The sequence below is a fragment of the Pseudopodoces humilis genome, chromosome 2 (genome assembly GCF_049639895.1).
Source record: "Pseudopodoces humilis isolate 2021_Gansu_Grassland_sample_001 chromosome 2, ASM4963989v1, whole genome shotgun sequence".
NCBI classification, from domain to species: domain Eukaryota; kingdom Metazoa; phylum Chordata; class Aves; order Passeriformes; family Paridae; genus Pseudopodoces; species Pseudopodoces humilis.
This window is the reverse complement of record NC_142201.1, coordinates 572,135-590,820: the sequence shown is the minus strand read 5'-3', so window position 1 is coordinate 590,820 and position 18,686 is coordinate 572,135. Positions and strand designations below refer to the sequence as shown.

General features: G+C 58.9%; 1 protein-coding gene across 1 annotated transcript; it reads right to left on the bottom strand.

Moving 5' to 3' along the window:
- Positions 1-15,522: 15,522 nt before the first annotated feature.
- LOC102101843 (oligodendrocyte transcription factor 2) lies at positions 15,523-17,709 on the bottom strand. Its single transcript, XM_005526585.2, has 2 exons — positions 17,680-17,709; positions 15,523-17,409 (listed from the first exon to the last, which is right to left on the bottom strand). The coding sequence occupies exon 2, from the start codon at positions 17,370-17,372 to the stop codon at positions 16,494-16,496; it is 879 nt and encodes a 292-aa protein (XP_005526642.1). The 5' UTR covers positions 17,373-17,409; positions 17,680-17,709; the 3' UTR covers positions 15,523-16,493.
- Between the last annotated feature and the right edge of the window lie 977 nt (positions 17,710-18,686).

The window sequence follows — 18,686 nt, the reverse complement described above, 5'->3', positions numbered from 1 at the left end:
ACAGCCGGGCTCCCCCAGGAATCCTGGAAAATCCCAGCCCATCCCACGATCCAGCAGAGCACAGAGAGGCTGCTGAGCTGGAGCCGGAGCTGTGAGCACGCAGCAAGAGGTGCCTGGTCACTCCTAAACCGGGATGGAAACATCTTCGTCCCTGGCTGGGTTGGAAAAGACAGGTGCCTGCTTGGTTTTGGCAGCAAGTTTGGAAAACTCCCTGCTCAGGTGGTGCTTCCTCAGGGGTCAGAGGTGGCTGTGGCTCAGGTGGAGAGCAAGGAAAGGAGTTTTGTGTCCGGTTCTGACTCCTGCAGGAGAGCCCTGGAGGGGCTGGAGCGTGTCCGGGGCAGGGAACAGAGCTGGGAAGGGTCTGGAGCCCCAGGAGGGGCTGAGGGAGCTGGGAAAGGGGCTCAGCCTGGAGCAAAGGAGGCTCAGGGGGCCCTTGTGGCTCTGCACAAGTCCCTGGCAGGAGGGGACAGCCGGGGGGGTCGGGCTCTGCTGCCAGGGAACAGGGACAGGAGGAGAGGGAACGGCCTCAGGCTGGGCCAGGGGAGGCTCAGGGTGGACAGCAGCAGGAATTTGCCCATGGAAAGGGAGCTCAGGCCTTGGCAGGGGCTGCCCAGGGAGCTTTGCAGTGCCCATCCCTGGAGGTGCCCAAGGAAGGGCTGGACGTGGCACTCAGGGCTCTGGGCTGGGGACAAGGTGGGCATCGGGCACAGCTGGGACTCCCTGGGCTGCGAGGGCTTTTCCAGCCTCGGGAATTCTGGGATTCTGTGTGGGATCTAAAGGATGTCTGCCATGGGAAGTGCTGGGTATGGAATTCACCCGGCAGATCGGTGCCATCACTATGGAAGCTCTGATGGGTTTTGTGGGAGCTTCCCAGGACAGACGAGGCACCAAGGAGGAGCCTTAAGCACTCCAGGAATTTTGTTAAATGGGATTTTTCTCCCTCAGCTGTTTGGGTTTTGGTGCTGAGTGGAATTTCCCCCATCAGCCATCCCATACACGGCGTGCTGGGCTGAGGCAGTGCAGCCCCTGTGAGAATCCCAGGGAGGAGCAGAGTGGGGGAGAACTGAGGCAGCACAGCCTTTCCCTGGAAAACAGGCAGTGAGGAATCCTGGGCACTCCTGTTTGCTGGGGGAGCTTTGGCACAGCAGGGAAAACAAACTCTGAGCTCCCTGAGCCACTGACCAGAGGCCAGAGGAGGGACACCAGAAGAGAAGTTCTGGTGACAAAACCCACCTGTCCTCTCTTTTTATTTTTTTTTTTTAATTAAATAATATAATAATATTTAAATAATTTTTAATTTTTTAATTTTTATTTTTAACTTTTTAAAATTTTTTTTTTGTTTCTTTTTTCTTTCTTGATTCTGCTGTGCTTCTTCTGTGTGTCTTTTTTTCACTCCTGGATTTCTCAGCTTCTCTGAGCTCTCCTTGGGGATGTTCCCTCACTGGGAATTCTGTTTATCCCAGTTCCTTTGGGATGTTCCCTCACTGGGAATTGTTTATCCCAGCTCCTTTGGGATGTTCCCTCACTGGGAATTGTTTATCCCAGTTCCTTGGGGATGTTCCCTCACTGGGAATTGTTTATCTCAGCTCCTTTGGGATGTTCCCTCACTGGGAATTCTGTTTATCCCAGTTCCTTTGGGATGTTCCCTCACTGGGAATTCTGTTTATCCCAGTTCCTCTGGGATGTTCCCTCACTGGGAATTCTGTTTATCCCAGTTCCTTTGGGATGTTCCCTCACTGGGAATTGTTTATCCCAGTTCCTTTGGGATGTTCCCTCACTGGGAATTGTTTATCCCAGTTCCTTTGGGATGTTCCCTCACTGGGAATTGTTTATCCCAGCTCCTTTGGGATGTTCCCTCACTGGGAATTGTTTATCCCAGTCCTCAGGGTCAGGACACAAACTCCAAAGCTCGTTAGGATTTTGTTTCTCGTGTTTATTGGGATGTTATCACAAAACCTGGCAGCTCTCTCCAGACTTCCTGCACAAGTTTAATTCACCATCACCTGGCTCCCTTTGGGCTCTGAAAGCACAAAATGGCCCTGAACACACAGTTCTTTTATCTTTATACTCATTTATACCCAATTAACAATAGACACGTAAATTATTTTAATTAATGACCCAGTGAGCCATCACCTGTGAGCTGCACTGTGACATTTTCTATCCAATCACTCACTATTACCCAAAAACCTCTGGAAGAAGAAGATGAAGGAGAGAGAAGAAGGAAAAGAAACAACATTCTAAACCCTCCATCTTGTCTTCTGCTCTCTAAACCAGTTTAAACTCCAACTTTTAACTTTTTCACTCAGTGACTTCAGAAAACTCTCTGATCTCCACACTCCCACTTTCAGCTTTTCTAACTTTCACAGTTGTTTTCATGTGTCACCATGGAAACACACCATAAATTTAATATAACACGAGATTCAGTGCTCTCCTGGATCTCAGAGCTCAGCATCAGGAACAAGGGCTCACACTCTGTGTCTCAGGCCCCAACACTCATCCCAGTGTGGGATTGTCCATGGTTTCTGTGGGACTGGGATCCATCCTGTGGGTTTGGGATGGCTGCACTCCTGTGTGTGTGTGAATCTGTGCTGCCCCTTTCAAAGCACTGAGCGTTTTATTCCTCTTCAAATAGTGCAGAGGGATTGCTTTAACAACAAACCTAAAAGTCCTGCCACAAATTCAGCTGAACATCCACCTTGGAAAGCTTTTGTTCCAGAATAAAATTTAATTTTTTTAATTAAATTTAGTTCCAGAATTCCAGGATTGTCACTCCAGCAGGGTTTTCTCCATCTCTCTGTGCCCAAATCCAAACTGCTGCTGACAGCCAGGCTGGGAAGTGTCCCTGTGGTGGCCTGTGGCAGCAGAGGTGTCCTGGGATGGACAGAGGTGTTCTGGGATGGACAGAGGTGTCCTGGGATGGACAGAGGTGTCCTGGGATGGACAGAGGTGTCCTGGGGTGGACAGAGGTGTCCTGGGATGGACAGAGGTGTCCTGGGATGGACAGAGGTGCCCACAAGGTGGACAGAGGTGTCCTGGGATGGACAGAGGTGTCCTGGGATGGACAGAGGTGTCCTGGGATGGACAGAGGTGTCCTGGGGTGGACAGAGGTGTCCTGGGATGGACAGAGGTGTCCTGGGATGGACAGAGGTGTCCTGGGGTGGACAGAGGTGTCCTGGGATGGACAGAGGTGTCCTGGGATGGACAGAGGTGTTCTGGGATGGACAGAGGTGTCCCTGGGGTGGACAGAGGTGTTCTGGGATGGACAGAGGTGTCCTGGGGTGGACAGAGGTGTCCCTGGGATGGACAGAGGTGTCCTGGGGTGGACAGAGGTGTTCTGGGGTGGACAGAGGTGTTCTGGGGTGGACAGAGGTGTCCCTGGGATGGACAGAGGTGTCCTGGGGTGAGCAGAGGTGTTCTGGGATGGACAGAGGTGTTCTGGGGTGGACAGAGGTGTTCTGGGATGGACAGAGGTGTCCTGGGGTGAACAGAGGTGTTCTGGGGTGGACAGAGGTGTCCCTGGGATGGACAGAGGTGTCCTGGGGTGGACAGAGGTGTTCTGGGGTGGACAGAGGTGTTCTGGGGTGGACAGAGGTGTCCCTGGGATGGACAGAGGTGTCCTGGAGTGGACAGAGGTGTTCTGGGGTGGACAGAGGTGTCCTGGAGTGGACAGAGGTGTCCTGGGGTGGACAGAGGTGTTCTGGGGTGGACAGAGGTGTCCCTGGGATGGACAGAGGTGTTCTGGGGTGGACAGAGGTGTTCTGGGGTGGACAGAGGTGTCCCTGGGATGGACAGAGGTGTTCTGGGGTGGACAGAGGTGTTCTGGGGTGGACAGAGGTGTCCCTGGGATGGACAGAGGTGTTCTGGGGTGGACAGAGGTGCCCACAAGGTGGACAGAGGTGTTCTGGGATGGACAGAGGTGTCCCTGGGATGGACAGAGGTGTCCTGGATGGACAGAGGTGTCCTGGGATGGACAGAGGTGCCCACAAGGTGGACAGAGGTGTTCTGGGATGGACAGAGGTGCCCACAAGGTGGACAGAGGTGTCCTGGGATGGACAGAGGTGTTCTGGGATGGACAGAGGTGTTCTGGGATGGACAGAGGTGCCCACAAGGTGGACAGAGGTGTCCTGGGGTGGACAGAGGTGTCCTGGGATGGACAGAGGTGTCCTGGGATGGACAGAGGTGCCCACAAGGTGGACAGAGGTGTTCTGGGATGGACAGAGGTGTTCTGGGGTGGACAGAGGTGTCCTGGGGTGGACAGAGGTGTCCTGGGATGGACAGAGGTGTCCCTGGGATGGACAGAGGTGTCCTGGGATGGACAGAGGTGTTCTGGGGTGGACAGAGGTGTCCTGGGATGGACAGAGGTGTTCTGGGGTGGACAGAGGTGCCCAGCTGCTGTTGGGGACTCTCTGCCTCCACGTGAGCCCAGGGCAGCCCTGAGCCCTTGCCAGGGACATTCTGGGCCTGGGTCTGTTCCTGCCTGCTCTGAGCTGCTGCAGCCGGACCCTGAGGCTCTGCTGCAGGAGAGCAGCTCATTAATGCCGCTCATTAGCGCAGCCAATTATCCCAGGCGCTCCTGGCGGCCGCAGGGCTGATCCCCATCCCTGGGCAGCTCCAGGTGAGCTGGGCTGTGTGGAGGCATCACAGGGGAGCTGGGCAGGAGCTGCCTCTGGACGGGCGGGGGAGCTGGGAGGGTGTGCACACCCCAAACCTGCGCTGGGAGGCTGTTCTGGCTGGGAGGGTGTTCTGGCTGTCAGGGTGTTCTGGCTGTGAGGCTGTTCTGGCTGTCAGGGTGTTCTGGCTGGGAGGCTGTTCTGGCTGTCAGGGTGTTCTGGCTGTCAGGCTGTTCTGGCTGGGAGGGTGTGAGGCTGTTCTGGCTGTGCTGCTCACAGTCACCTCACAGTGATGGCAAAGACCATTTTCCCTGATGGGTTGAATGGCTTTGGCCGGTGTCCAGGTGCCTGGACATCTGTGAGGAAATGTCATTGTCACACAATCCTGGAATGTTTGGGTTGGGAAGGACCCCAAACCCCACCCAGTGTCACCCTGCCACGGCAGGGACACCTCCACTGTCCCCATGTCCAGCCTGGCCTTGGGCACTGCCAGGGATCCCGGGCTGTTCTCACCCTGCTCTCCTCGAACCTCTGACCCTCCTCTGCTCACAGCCCTGACCTGGCTCCTCTCATCTCGGGCAGATCTTCCCAAAGCCCTCAGCTGTGCCCAGATCAGGCTCTGGATTTCCCGCTGGGACACGAGAGGGGTGCGCTCCTGTCCCAGGTGATGCCAGCTCAGGGAACCCGAGCTCCCGGGGTGTCACCGGAGCCTCCAGGACGAGGCAGCTCCCGCAGGATTTCTGTCCCTTTGGGCCACCCCAGAGCCCGAGGAAGGGGCGAGCAGGGCAGGAGGGAGCGGGGAAGCTCCGAGCCCCGTTCCCGGAGCGCTTGTGCCGCCGGCAGCCGCAGGTGACGGCTGGAAGGAGAGCGCAGGAGCAGATGAGGAGTTCATGGGCTGTTAATAAACTGTAACCAATCGCTGAATGCCCCAGCCTTGTGTTCAAGCTGTTTGGGGCCACAGGTCCTTGGGAGAGCTTGCACTTGCTCTGCCTTTATTCCAACGTAGCAGGACATGAAAGGCCGTGGCAGACTCTTGATGTTTGTTCCCGTGAATAGACATATGTCCCTCACACTAGCACGGGAATATCTAATTAAGGCACACAATGCTGGCTTATACCCAGGGGCAGTGGCAAACAAGACGCTGTCACACTCTTAAGAACACAAACAAAATGAAAATTGCCTCTTTATACATTATAATGAATATGTTCTCCATGCATTAAAAGTTCATTTACTCCCAGGCTCTGGAAGGCCGGCTGGATTTCAGTTAATATCATCTTTTTTCAGGAGGTTTGGGTAGGATTAGGGACAGGTTTGTTAATGAAGCCGCGGAGGATTTTCCTCCATAGACATGAAAAAGAAACAAAATCTGAATTGTGCGTTTATTGTGTTGTCCCAGGCAAATCCCACTCTTCAGATCCCCACCTCGGGAGCGACTCCTCCCTTCCTCAGGACCCGTCAGCCACGGATTTGTGGCTCCCTTTCCCCCACCTCCCCTCTCCTCCAGCAGCTTTTGGGGTTTCTGTGGGCAGGAGACGGAACCTGGGGCTGGAGGTTCCCGGGAATGTCGGGTGCCAAATGCCAGGCTGTGCCCAGGGCTGAGTCCTGATCGGCTTCAGCCGGAGCTTCCCTCCCTTCCCCCTCACTGCCAAACACTTCAAACCCTCTGAAAGCTCCTGGGATGCTGCAGCTCCTTCCCCTTCCCCTTCCCTTCCCCTTTCCTTCCCCTTCCCCTTCCCCTTCCCTTCCCTTCCCTTCCCTTCCCTTCCCTTCCCTTCCCTTCCCTTCCCTTCCCTTCCCTTCCCCTTCCCCTTCCCCTTCCCTTCCCTTCCCTTCCCTTCCCTTCCCGCACCTTCCCTTCCCGCACCTTCCCGCACCTTCCCGCACCTTCCCGCACCTTCCCGCACCTTCCCGCACCTTCCCGCACCTTCCCGCACCTTCCCGCACCTTCCCTTCCCCTTTCCTTCCCCTTCCCTTCCCCTTCCCCTTCCGTCCCCAGCTCCATTCCCAGTTTTTCACTTGTCCCACATTTCTCCAGTTTCATTTCCGATGGATTTTCCCGGGGGCTGCAGGAGCCGGGTGCAGGTGGGGAGAGCCGTGGGCTTTTGGGGGTGCCCACACCAAGCTCCCGTTCCCGGAGTCCTGGAACCTCAGGATCCCCGGAGCTGGGGGCACCCACGGGATCCTGCAGTTCAGCTCCCTCCCCTGCTGTGCACGGAGAAGTTTCCATGGATCATGTGGAATTCCCGGGATATTTTACAGGACACAGGTGATTCCTGAGCCCCTTCAGGCGCTCCAACAGGGGCTGGATTCCAGGGAATGCTGGCACAAAGCTCCTGCAAGCTCAGCCTCGGGGGCTTGAACTGGCCATCCTGGGAAGCGAGAGAGGCAGGGAGGGTCCTGGAAGGGTAAATTCCTCCTAACAGCTCCTCTGCTGGGGCCTGGCAGAGGAAAACCCTGCGGGAAAACCTGTCCCCAAAGCGGATCCCGTGAGCACAGGGCAAGGGCCGGCGGTTCCACGGCATCTCTGACACCTCAAATAAAATCCCTCAGGGAATGGTTTGGGTTGGAGGGACCTTAAAGCTCATCCCATTCCCACCCCATCCATGGCAGGGACCCCTCCCACTGTCCCAGGTGCTCCCAATGTCCAGCCTTGGATCCAGAGACACCTCAAGAGCCATCCCACATTTTCCTGAGCTCAGCTCCTTTCCCCCTCCACCTTCCACATCTTCTGCTCTCTGTGCCTGAAGTTGTGACTTGGGAAAGGATCCTCCCCATCCCTTCTGGGGCTCTGGAATGGGTTTGGGATAGGGCCCAGCTCCTGGTGTGCTCAGCTCCCATCAGGGGAAATCTTCCTCTGGAGCAGCATTAAATTAACATGGAATTATTCCTGCTGGGGAAAGGAGGGAGGGAAACTCCTGGGACTGTCCAGCCCCAAATGAGGGCTGAGCACAGCGGGGATGCTGAATTCCCTCCTTGGAGGGGTTTCTCCCTCAAAGAAAATGCCCCAGCTCAGCTCTTTGGAAGGAGTTTGGAGTCTCCCTGTCCCTGTGGGACACCTCGAGCCTCCTCTCCTTAGGCACAGCGAGCCAAACCTTGCTCCACTCCCTCAGGGGGAACAAAACAAGATCCCCCCCTCCCAAAACTCTGCTCAGTTTTCGCTCAAAAGGATTTTTCCTATAAGAGTGATAAACACTGTCGCTGCTTTGGGGGGAAAAAAAAAAACCAACCAAGATCCACACGACAAAAAAACAACCCCAAAAGCCCGAGAACCCTGTGTGTTTTCCCGATTTTTTTTCCCTTTTCCAAGCAGACAAAGAGGTGTAGAAATGTGTCTTATACATATATGTATATGTCTTCCTGCAAATAGCATTTAACAAACGCCCGCCGCATCTGCAGGATCCTCCCACCATCCCGACGCCGCCGTCCGTCCGCTGATGTTTGCTGACAGTGATTGATTGATTTCCCCCGCTAATAGGATCAACATTGGGAATATATTAAAGGAAAAGGAGCGCTCGTGGCTGGCAGGAACGGCCCCGGTACTGGGCCCGGCCCGATTGTGTTGGCGTTGGCAGATGATGGATGGCAGGCGGGAGCGGCGCGGTGGCCTCGGTGTGTGACAGCGCGGGGACACCGCGGCACGGCGCGGGGACAATGCAGCGGGGTGGCCCGTCCAGATAACCCCTGCTCATGCCATCGCTCAGAGCTGACCTGGCACTTCAGGGAGAGCCAGCCCAAAGCTGATGGGAAATTGATTCTCAGGAGTTTGTCAAGACATCTCCAACAAGTGAAGATAAATGGCAGAACAAAACTTCTAAAGCCCATGCCAAGAATGGGCCTGAATGGCGAAGGGAAACACTCTTTTGCATTTCCATCCATCTTTCAGGGCTGGAGTCAGAGGCACAGAGAGTGTGCCCTTATCTCTGATACCTGGCTCTGACACCCAGGAAAACACTGAACTTCGTTTAACACCGTTAATGTTCGTATAAACAACAGTTAAATAGCAAAACTAGGAGTGGGAATGTGTAAATCAGAGAGATTTCTGAAGTCACTGGGTGAGAAAGTTAAAGTTTGGAGTTTAAACTCCAAGATGAAGACAAGATGGAGGATTTAGACTTAGATTAGTTGTCTCTTTTCCTTCTTTCTTCTTCATCTTCTTGAGGTTTTTGGGTAGCAGGAGGTGATTGGATAGAAAATGTCACAGTGCAGCACACAGGTGACGGGTCATTGGGTCATTAATTAAAATAATTTACTTGGCATCTGTTAATTGGTTAAATAGACACATAAAAGACCTTGAAGAAGATCTTTGTTGGCCATTTTGCACCTTTCCTATCTCAGTGCACGTAGCTCCTTGGGCCTTGTATGCATATAATGTAAATAATGTAAATAAGAGAAGAATAAACAACCGAGCCTGAAGGAGAGAAAACCGCCTCTCCCTCATCAATCCCAGTGCAAGGGGGAAAAGAACCCAACCACGAGCGTCCCATCAGGACATCAGGAGGGGAAAAGCCTCGGGATGAGCTTCCCGAGGATCCCGGCCTGCTCGGAGCTCCCGAGGGCTGGAGCTGCTCCGGTCCTGCCTTTTCCCAGCTCCCTGTTCCCGACAGGAAGGGCTGGCAGCTGCAAAAAGCCTCTGGATGCTTTTTCCAGGTGTCCCTGGAAGCAGCACGAGCCCCTCTGGGAGGAGGGGTGGGAGCCTGCTTGGATTTTCAAAGGCTGAACCAGGCCAGGAGAATCACGGAATTACAGAATATCCCAACCCACAGGGATCACCAGGGTCCAACTCACAGCCCCCCCAAATCCCACCAAGTCTGGAATTTTGGAGAGGTTTTGTTAAAAAAAGAGAGCATTTTCCTTATGCTCGTTAAAGCCCAGCTGAGTTCCCAGTTTCCAGAACGAATAAAATATTCCTGGCGTCAATTAATGATCCATATTTGTAATCAGTTGATCTCTGCAGTGCTGACCAGGACCAGCATTCCTGTGCTCATTTTCTTGTCAGGAAACAGCCCTTGAGTGAAGGATCTGCTGAAGAGTCTCCAGATTCCAGAACATTTTCCAGGAGAATGCTTTTCCAGACAAAAGTGCCAAGATATTTTTATTTAGATCTCCTTAAAGAGCTGCCTTCTTTTTTCCTTTATCAAAACTTGTGATAATGAATAACTTCATTTGATGGACACTTCATGAAATTCCATGGAGGATTCTCCTCAATTCTAAACACTGAAGAGAATTTCTCTTTTTATCCTGGTGTGTGCCGGGGTATTTGTGCTTCGTTTTGCTCGGTGATACAAACTCCACACCTCTACAAGTTTAAAAAGTGGGAAAATCACCCCAGGTTTGTTTCCAGAGTGTTTGGACCTCTGATCCATGTAATGTTCCGTGTTCAGGCAGTGTTTAAAGCTGGATTCTCCCCCATGAATGAACTTTGGGAGTTCTGATCCCGACCCAGAAGGACTCGAGCTCTTGGTGCCCTTTGGCAGAGACAGAGCCGGTGCCATCACCAGTCACTGGCTCCCCTTAACAGTTTTGGGCAGAAATATTAAAGAGTTAAAATATTAAATGCCTGCAGTGGGGAATTCAGCTTGGGTGATGCCCAGAGAGTTGGCAGAGCCCAGGGGTCGCTCCTGACCTGCCCTGCCCGGCTGGGAGGTTGGGAAGGGCTCCCAGAGCCGGAGCGAGGCTTTGGGAAAACCTCCCTTCCCACCCAAACCCCTCCCGGAAAAGCGGGTTTGCAGGCTGGGGAAGGGAGCTGAGAGCTCCTGGGGGTGTTGGTGGCAGTGGCAGGACGAGGAGCAGTGGCAGGAGCTAAAACACAACAATTCCAGCCCAGCCTGAGGAAGAGCTTCCTTCCATGGAGGGGCAGAGCCCTGGAACAGCTGCCCGGGGAGGGGCTGGAGTCTCCCTCTCTGGAACCACCCCAAACCCCCCTGGGCACGTTCCAGTGTCCCTGCTCCAGGTGACCCTGCCTGGCCTGGCCTGGGTGACCTCCCAGGTCCCAAACTTCTGGGATTCCACGGTAACTCTGGAAAGTTCCGCCCTCAGCCGCGCCTGAGCATTGGGAATCATCCGGGAAGCGCCGAGTCAGGGCCGGCAGATCCCAGGGATGGAGAAGCCCCAGCAAGGCGGTCAGAGCTCTGCTCCAGGCACTGCCCGGCCTCAGCAGCAGCAGCAGCATCACCTGGGGCTGCTGTCACAGCCGTGTCCCCGTCACACACCGGCCCGGCCCCTCGGGGACAGCAGGAACGGAGGAGCAGCAGCCCGGGATTGTCCCTCCTGGGGCTGTGCCACGGGCTCAGGAGTGACACCCCTGTCCCACCCAGCACCCCTGCCCTGGGGACACTGCAGGGACACTCTGGCCCCAGATCAGCTGTCCAGGGGTGACCTGTGAGCCTCACACTGCCAGGACCCTGCTTCCAGGGGTGACCTGTGAGCCTCACCCTGCCAGGACCCTGCTTCCAGGGGTGACCTGTGAGCCTCACCCTGCCAGGACCCTGCTTCCAGGGGTGACCTGTGAGCCTCACCCTGCCAGGACCCTGCTTCCAGGGGTGACCTGTGAGCCTCACCCTGCCAGGACCCTGCTTCCAGGGGTGACCTGTGAGCCTCACCCTGCCAGGACCCTGCTTCCAGGGGTGACCTGTGAGCCTCACCCTGCCAGGACCCTGCTTCCTGTGCCTGGGGAGAGCTCTGGAGCTAAACCAGCCACGTTTGTCTGGGAAGGGCTGAGTTCAGGAAGGCCTGGAGGGGGCTGTGGGTGCTCACTCTGGACACTCATTCCAAAGGAAGGGAAGGGATCCTGCAGCTCCATCCCACAGGACTGGACTGGCAGGAAGCAGAGCTGGTGCCCTGCAGAAGAGAAAAGCCTCAGCCAGGGGTTTGCAGCAGATTTTGGTCACCTCGGCTTAAAATCTCCAGGCAGAGGCTGAAGAAATCCCCTGTTGAAGTGAGATGTGGACAACCTTTCCCTTCCTCTTGGGTCTCCTGATTGCCCTTTGGTTTCTGCCTGAAATTTCCTGATTGAATCACGGACTGGTTTGGGTTGGAAGGAACCCCAAATCCCACCCATTCCCAGCCCTGCCATGGCAGGGACACCTCCCACTGTCCCAGGAGCTCCCAATGTCCAGCCTGGCCTTGGGCACTGCCAGGGATCCAGGGGCAGCCCCAGCTGCTCTGGCAATTCCATCCCAGCCCCTGCCCACCCTGCCAGGGAACAATTCCTGCCCGTATCGATGCTGAATTTCCCCTGTCTCGGTCTGAGCCCGTTGTTCCCGTCCCTGCAGCCCCTGGCGAGCTCTGCCTGCCCCTCTCTCCCTTTCTGGGCCTGGGGCTCGGAGGGGAAGAGAAGGAGGAAAATGAAAGAGAAAGGGCAGGAGGGGAAAGGGAAGGGGAAAGTGTGGGGGATGTTGGGGAAGGAGGAAGGAAAGGAGTGCGGGGATGACGAGGGAGCCGGCTCAGACTCCGGGATGTGCGGGCAGGGGTTTCCTCCTCCTGTCGGGACAGGTCGCGATAGTCCCGAGAGAGCCTCAAAACCGCAGGGGGAGGGCGGAGGGGTCCGTGCGGGTCCCTGGGAGCAGATGGGCACCCCCCACCCCGTAACCTTACCCCGCTGCGGCTTACCCGGGGCTCCCCCTGGGGCGGGGGAACATATGGGGACTTTGGGGGGCCGCAGGGAGGCCGGCTTCATTCGCAGGTAGCCCGTGAGGAGGGGCCGGGGGGCACGGCTCGCTCCCGGCCCCGGCTCCCCTCCGGCCCCGGGAGGATGCGCGGCCCCGAGCTGACGGGCAGGGGGCATTTGGGGTGGGGGCGATGCTGCCCTCGCTGTTTCTGGCCGGGGTGAGGCCGAAAGGGCCCCCAGAGGAGCCGAGACCCCCCCGCCCTTGGGGGCTCCCCGGGACCACCTGTTAGAGACAGGGCCGGGCCCTCGGGGGCGAGCCGGGCAGGCAGACGAGCAGGATTTACCGGCTTCTGGCCACTGCCGACTTTTGCATCTGTCAGGGTGCTAATTATTGCCTTTAATAGAGACAAAGAACAGCTCCTAATGATGCTCCCTCTAATTCTCACCTGCTCCTGCCCTTCCTCGGCGGCAGCGCTCCCTCGATGCCGCTGCGCTAATTGGGAAAGCTGCTCTGCTTCTCTCGGCCTCCCCGCAGATGGGGGTGCGGGGGGAGCTGGCACCGCTATCGGGGCTCCAGCAGCTCTGCAGCCCTGCAGCCCTGCAGCCCTGCAGCCCTGCAGCCCCAGAGCCCTGCAGCCCTGCAGCCCTGAAGCCCCAGAGCCCTGCAGCCCTGCAGCCCTGCAGCCCTGAAGCTCCAGAGCCCTGCAGCCCTGCAGCCCTGCAGCCCTGAAGCCCCAGAGCCCTGCAGCCCTGCAGCCCTGCAGCCCTGCAGCCCTGCAGCCCTGCAGCCCCAGAGCCCTGGAGCCCTGCAGCCCTGCAGCCCTGCAGCCCCAGAGCCCTGCAGCCCTGCAGCCCTGAAGCCCCAGAGCCCTGCAGCCCTGCAGCCCTGCAGCCCTGAAGCCCCAGAGCCCTGCAGCCCTGCAGCCCTGCAGCCCTGCAGCCCTGAAGCCCCAGAGCCCTGCAGCCCTGCAGCCCTGCAGCCCCAGAGCCCTGCAGCCCTGCAGCCCTGAAGCCCCAGAGCCCTGCAGCCCTGCAGCCCTGCAGCCCCAGAGCCCTGCAGCCCTGCAGCCCTGCAGCCCTGCAGCCCTGGAGCCCTGCAGATCCCACCCTGCCCGGGAGCGCTGGGCTCAGCAGCTGCGGGGGGCTCCGAGAGGGGACCGCGGTGCTCCGGGCCCTGCCGGCCCTGGCAGAGCCTGGGAGAGGGTTCCTGGCACGGGGACGGTCCCCAGCTCTGTGAGAGGGTCCCCAGCTCTGGCAGAGGGTCCCCAGCTCTGGGAGAGGGTCCCCAGCTCTGGCAGAGGGTCCCCAGCTCTGGGAGAGGGTCCCCAGCTCTGGCACCTGCCCGCTCCGTGCCTGGGGCTCTGTCCCGCGGCAGGAGGGGTCAGCCCGGGGGGGTTTGTGCCGACTCCACCCCCGAGGGGTCGCTAAAGCCGGGGGCAGCCCCGGAGCCACCAGCGCGGGGCCATCCCCTGTGTCCCTCTGTGTCCCCCTGTGTCCCCTTGTGTCCCAGTGTCCCCTGTGTCCCTCTGTGTCCCCCTGTGTCCCCTTGTGTCCCAGTGTCCCCTGTGTCCCCCTGTGTCCTCCTGTGTCCCCCTGTGGTGTCCCCCTGTGTCCTCCTGTGTCCCCCTGTGTCCCCGTGTCCCCGTGTCCCCTGTGTCCCCTGTGTCCCTCTGTGTCCCCCTGTGGTGTCCCCCTGTGGTGTCCCCCTGTGTCCCCCTGTGTCCCTCTGTGTCCGTCTGTGTCCCCTGTGTCCCTCTGTGTCCGTCTGTGTCCCTCTGTGTCCCCTGTGTCCCTCTGTGTCCCCTGTGTCCCCCTGTGTCCCTCTTTGTCCCCTGTGTCCCCCTGTGTCCCTCTGTGTCCCCTGTGTCCCTCTGTGTCCTCTGTGTCCCCTGTGTCCCTCTGTGTCCCCCTGTGTCCCCTGTGTCCCCTGTGTCCCCCTGTGTCCCTCTGTGTCCCCCTGTGTCCCTCTGTGTCCCTCTGTGTCCCTCTGTGTCCCCTGTGTCCCCTGTGTCCCCTGTGTCCCTCTGTGTCCCCTGTGTCCCCTGTGTCCCTCTGTGTCTCCTGTGTCCCCCTGTGTCCCCTGTGTCCCCTGTGTCCCCCTGTGTCCCTCTGTGTCCCCCTGTGGTGTCCCTCTGTGTCCCCTGTGTCCCCTGTGTCCCCCTGTGTCCCCTGTGTCCCCTGTGTCCCCCTGTGTCCCCCTGTGTCCTCTGTGTCCCCTGTGTCCCCTGTGTCCTCTGTGTCCCCTGTGTCCCCCTGTGTTCCCCGGCTGTCGCTGAGCTGGAAGGGGCTGGGGGCGTTTCCATAATCTCGGGGAAGGTGCCGGGAGGGGGGGACGCTGCTCCCCGAACCCTTCGCTCCCCGGGAGGGGCTGGCAGGAGCCGGCCCCGCCCGCCCGGAGCTCCGAGGGACCCGCGGGGACCCCGGCCCGAGCAGCGGGACCGGGACACAGGAAAAAAACCCGAACAAAACAAATCCCCGGCGCCGGCCCCGCTCTCACTCCCCGCCCGTGCCCTCCAAACTCCCCCTTCCCCGAGCCCTCAGCATTTATGGATAATTGTGCATTTCTGCCAGCCCGGCGGTTATTTTAAATAAATGTTTGTGGGGCTGGAGAGAGATGGGAAAGGTTTTGCCCCTGCAGCCCCGACAGCGCCGAGGGAACCTCAGCCCGTCCCGGAGCCTCCCGAGCTCCTTTTCCTCAAACACCGGAGCCCTTTCCTCGGGCTGGGTGAAATATTTCCTGCCCCGGGACTTGAGTCCAGAACTGCCAAAATCTGCCCGGGCCACGGACACCAGCGGCTTCGGGAGGAGAGAAAATGAGGGGGTTGTCTCCTAAATAATTTTCTTTTCCGTGGATTTTCGTTTGGTGCGTTTTTAGTTGAAGGTCAAATGCGCAGAAAGCATCGCAGTGAGCGAACTCAGCGCCAGCCTGAATGGTTCCTCTCCCGAATTAATATTTAATTCATATTTAATTCATATTTCGCTTTTGCCAAGCGCTGGATTCGACAGAGGAATTTTCACTTTACCGACGCGGTTTTCCCTCGCCGCTCGATTCTAAATGGAACAAACGAAGAAGGAGAAAAAAAACCAGAAAACCCAAACCCAAACCTCAAATCGTTTCGATTCGCTGGCGAAGCAAACTGATAAAAAACTCCGCGAAAGTCAAGGATGCGCCTAAAATATTCCCATCACTTCCCCATCAGTCTCCGCCTTCCCGAGACAGCGAGGAAGAGGAAAAGGAGGAAGAGGAAAAGGACATTTATTTAAATTTTTTTTTTTTTAATTTTATTTAAAATCTCAACAGTGGATCACTTTTTTTTTTTTTTTTGCAACCAAACAAGTAATAAATATTATTTAGCAACTTTTTTTTTTCTTTTTCTTTTTTGTTTTTGGTTTTTTTTGTGTGTTTTTTTTACAAAAATAAACAGATGATAAAATCTCTGCGAGGGGCAGCGATAAGAAAAGTTGTTATTTCAGAAACAAGCCCAAGCTCTCAGTATTGCAACACGGACAGGGTGAAAGTTCCTACACAGAAAGAGCATTAAAGAGTTCAAACTTGGTTAAAGGTGGCAGGAACGTAAAAAAAATAATAACCAAAACAAACGTGTTATACGCTTAAAACAACCCAACAAACCCCAAAAACCCAAACCAACGAAATGAAGGCAAAGCGACCCCTTTTTCACTCATGAGGCTGACACAGAACAAGTGCACGGACGGAAAGCTCAGGCGGAGCGGACTCGCGTCCTTCTCGGTCTATTTACAAATCCCGGAGCCGAAAGAGCCCAAAGCCCCGGCGGGGAGAGCGGGGAACGGCCCCGGAATTCCCGACCCCGGAATTCCCGGCTGCGCTTCCCCCGGAGCTGCTGCCGGCCCCGGGAGCCCCGGGATGGCCTTTCCGGGGGGATGCGACCCGGGAAGGGCTCCGGAGGCTCTGCGCGTGGAAACGAGAGCGGGAGAGGGGAGGGAGAGAAGGGAGGAGCGGATGAAGGAGCCGAAGCCCCTGGGCGGGTTTGGTTCCTCCGTTCGCGGCCAGCCCGGGCACCGCCGCCCTCCCCTCCTCCGGAGCTCTCGGCAACGTCGCAAAATTAGAAATACAGGAGATGCGCGGGGCTTTTCTCGTGCGGGAGGGGTTCTCCCGGCGTTTGGGGGAGCAGGGCAGACCCCGAGCCGGGCTCCATCCCCTCCCGCAGCCCCTCGGGGGGGTGCCGCTGCCGCCGGGGGGGAGCGTTTGTAGGTCCTGGAGGCGCCGGGAGCGCGGCGGGGCCGCCCCGCCGAGGGGCTCATTTGGTGTCGGTGGCTAATCTGGGCAGGCTGGCCGTGCCCATGCCCGAGACGTGGTGGTGCGGCGGGGCCGACACCTGGCACATGCTGCAGGGGCACGGCATCCCCCCCCAGTGCTGGAAGCCGCTGCCCAGCGGGGCGGCGGCGGCGGCGGCCGAGGGCGACTTGAGGAGCCCGTGCGGGGGCCGGATGGAGCTGACGGCAGAGAGGCCGGAGCCGGGCAGGGAGGCGCTGGAGACGGCGGCGGGGGGCAGGATCGGGTGGTGCACGGGGTGGGAGGCGGGGTGAGCCGGGTGGCCGGGCAGCGGAGCCGAGTGCGCGCCCATGCCGCCGGGACAGGCGGCGGGGTGGAAACCGGCGTGGTGGCCGCCGTAGATCTCGCTGACCAGGCGCTTCATCTCCTCCAGGGAGTTGGTGAGCATGAGGATGTAGTTGCGCGCCAGGAGCAGAGTGGCGATCTTGGAGAGCTTGCGCACCGACGGGCCGTGCGCGTAGGGCATCACCTCCCGCAGCCCGTCCATGGCGATGTTCAGGTCGTGCATCCTCTTGCGCTCCCGGCTGTTGATCTTCAGCCGCAGCTGCTGCAGCTCCGGCTCCGTCATCTGCTTCTTGTCCTTCTTGGAGGAGGAAGAGGAGGACGAGGAGGAGGACGACGACGAGGACTTGAAGCCCAGCTTGTCCACCACCACCACCCCCGCAGCGCTCATGGCGCTGCGCAGCTCGGCGCTCAGCTCCGGCGGGGAGTCGCTCTGCGTGGAGCTGGACACGGTGCCGCCCGTGAAGCCCCCGCCGCTGCCTTTATTCCTGGCCGTGAGGAAGAGGTCATCGGGCTCCGGGGAGGACGGGCGGCTGGAAACCAGGCTGGCGTCCGAGTCCATGGCCCGGCGGGCGGGGCGGCGGCGCGCACCGGGCAGCCTGCGGGGAAGGGAGAGAGCCCGCGGGCGGCCCCGGGTCAGCGCCCGCCGCAGCTCTCCGGGGGCACCGCGCCCGCCCCGACGGCGAGCCCGCTCCTCCAGCCCCGGCTGGACCGGCCCCGCTGCCCGCCCTCCACTCGCCGGGGGGCGGCTCCCGTCCCATCCCATTCCATCCCGTCCCGTCCCGTCCCGTCCCGTCCCGTCCCGTCCCGTCCCGTCCCTCGCTCCGCCGGTCGGGCCGAGGCTCCGCGCGGGCGCGGGGGGCACTCACCGTGGCGAGCGGCGCGCCGGGACGGGCGAGCACGGCAGCAGCGCGCACCTTGCGGCGGAGCGGCGGCCGCTTTATAGCCGCGCCGGGGAGGAACGATGTCACCGGGCGGGAGGGGGGCTGCGCCAATCGGCGGCGGCGCCGGGGGCACGGCTGATGTCACCGGGGCCGCTCCGGCTCGATGGGGCGGGCGGGCGGGAGGGGGGCGCCGGCCGGAGCGGCGCGGGGAGCCCGGCGGGGGGGGGGGGGGGGGCGCGGCGGGGGGGAGGGACTTTTGTCAAATCCATAATAAAATGCAACAATGACAGCGCCGGGAACAGCTGTCGGGGGGGCGGGAGGGGACGGGGACGGGAGCAAACAGCCCCCGGCACGTCGGTGTTCCCCGGTGCCCGGCCCGTCCGCCCCGCCGGCAGCGCTCGGCCCCGCTTCCCCCGCCCGGTGCCCGCTCCTGCCCCGAGCTCGGGCTTTATTCCCCCGGTAAGCGGTGCAGACAGAGGCGGAGAGAAGCGGCGTTCCGGCCTCTCCGTTCCCCACGAGCGAACTGCCCCGAGCATCCCCCGGCTCCGGCCCCGCAGCCACCTGGAGCAGTTCTCGGAGCATCCAACCCAAATCTGCCCCCCAAAAAGCCTCCAGCGAGTAGGGAACAGGAGAGGGGAGAGACAGAAAGAAGGAAAGAGTGCAAGACGTTAACAGGAGAACAAAAAACGACCTTCGGAAATGCCTCCCGCCTTCCTGCGCGGCTCTCCCGGCTCCCGGCGAGTCCCCTCTCCCCGGCAGCTCCGCGCAACAGGGTCGGAGCTTCCTCGCACTGGGGTAAATCCCCCGGCCGCCCCCTCCCCGCCGGCCCCCCCGGCCCCTTTGCCTTTGTTGTATTATTTTTACACCCGTGTGTTTCCCAGCTGGCCCGGCAAGCCTCAACCATCCGTTAAATATGTATTTAAAACGTTAAGAAGTGAAGCGTGGAAATGTGGTTCCCAACGGTTGCGGGGATGATCCGTAACAGGTCAATT

What these genes read in the sequence shown, in the direction of transcription:
- LOC102101843 (XM_005526585.2), bottom strand. Translation starts at nt 17,372, where the DNA reads ATGGACTCGGACGCCAGCCTGGTTTCCAGCCGCCCGTCCTCCCCGGAG.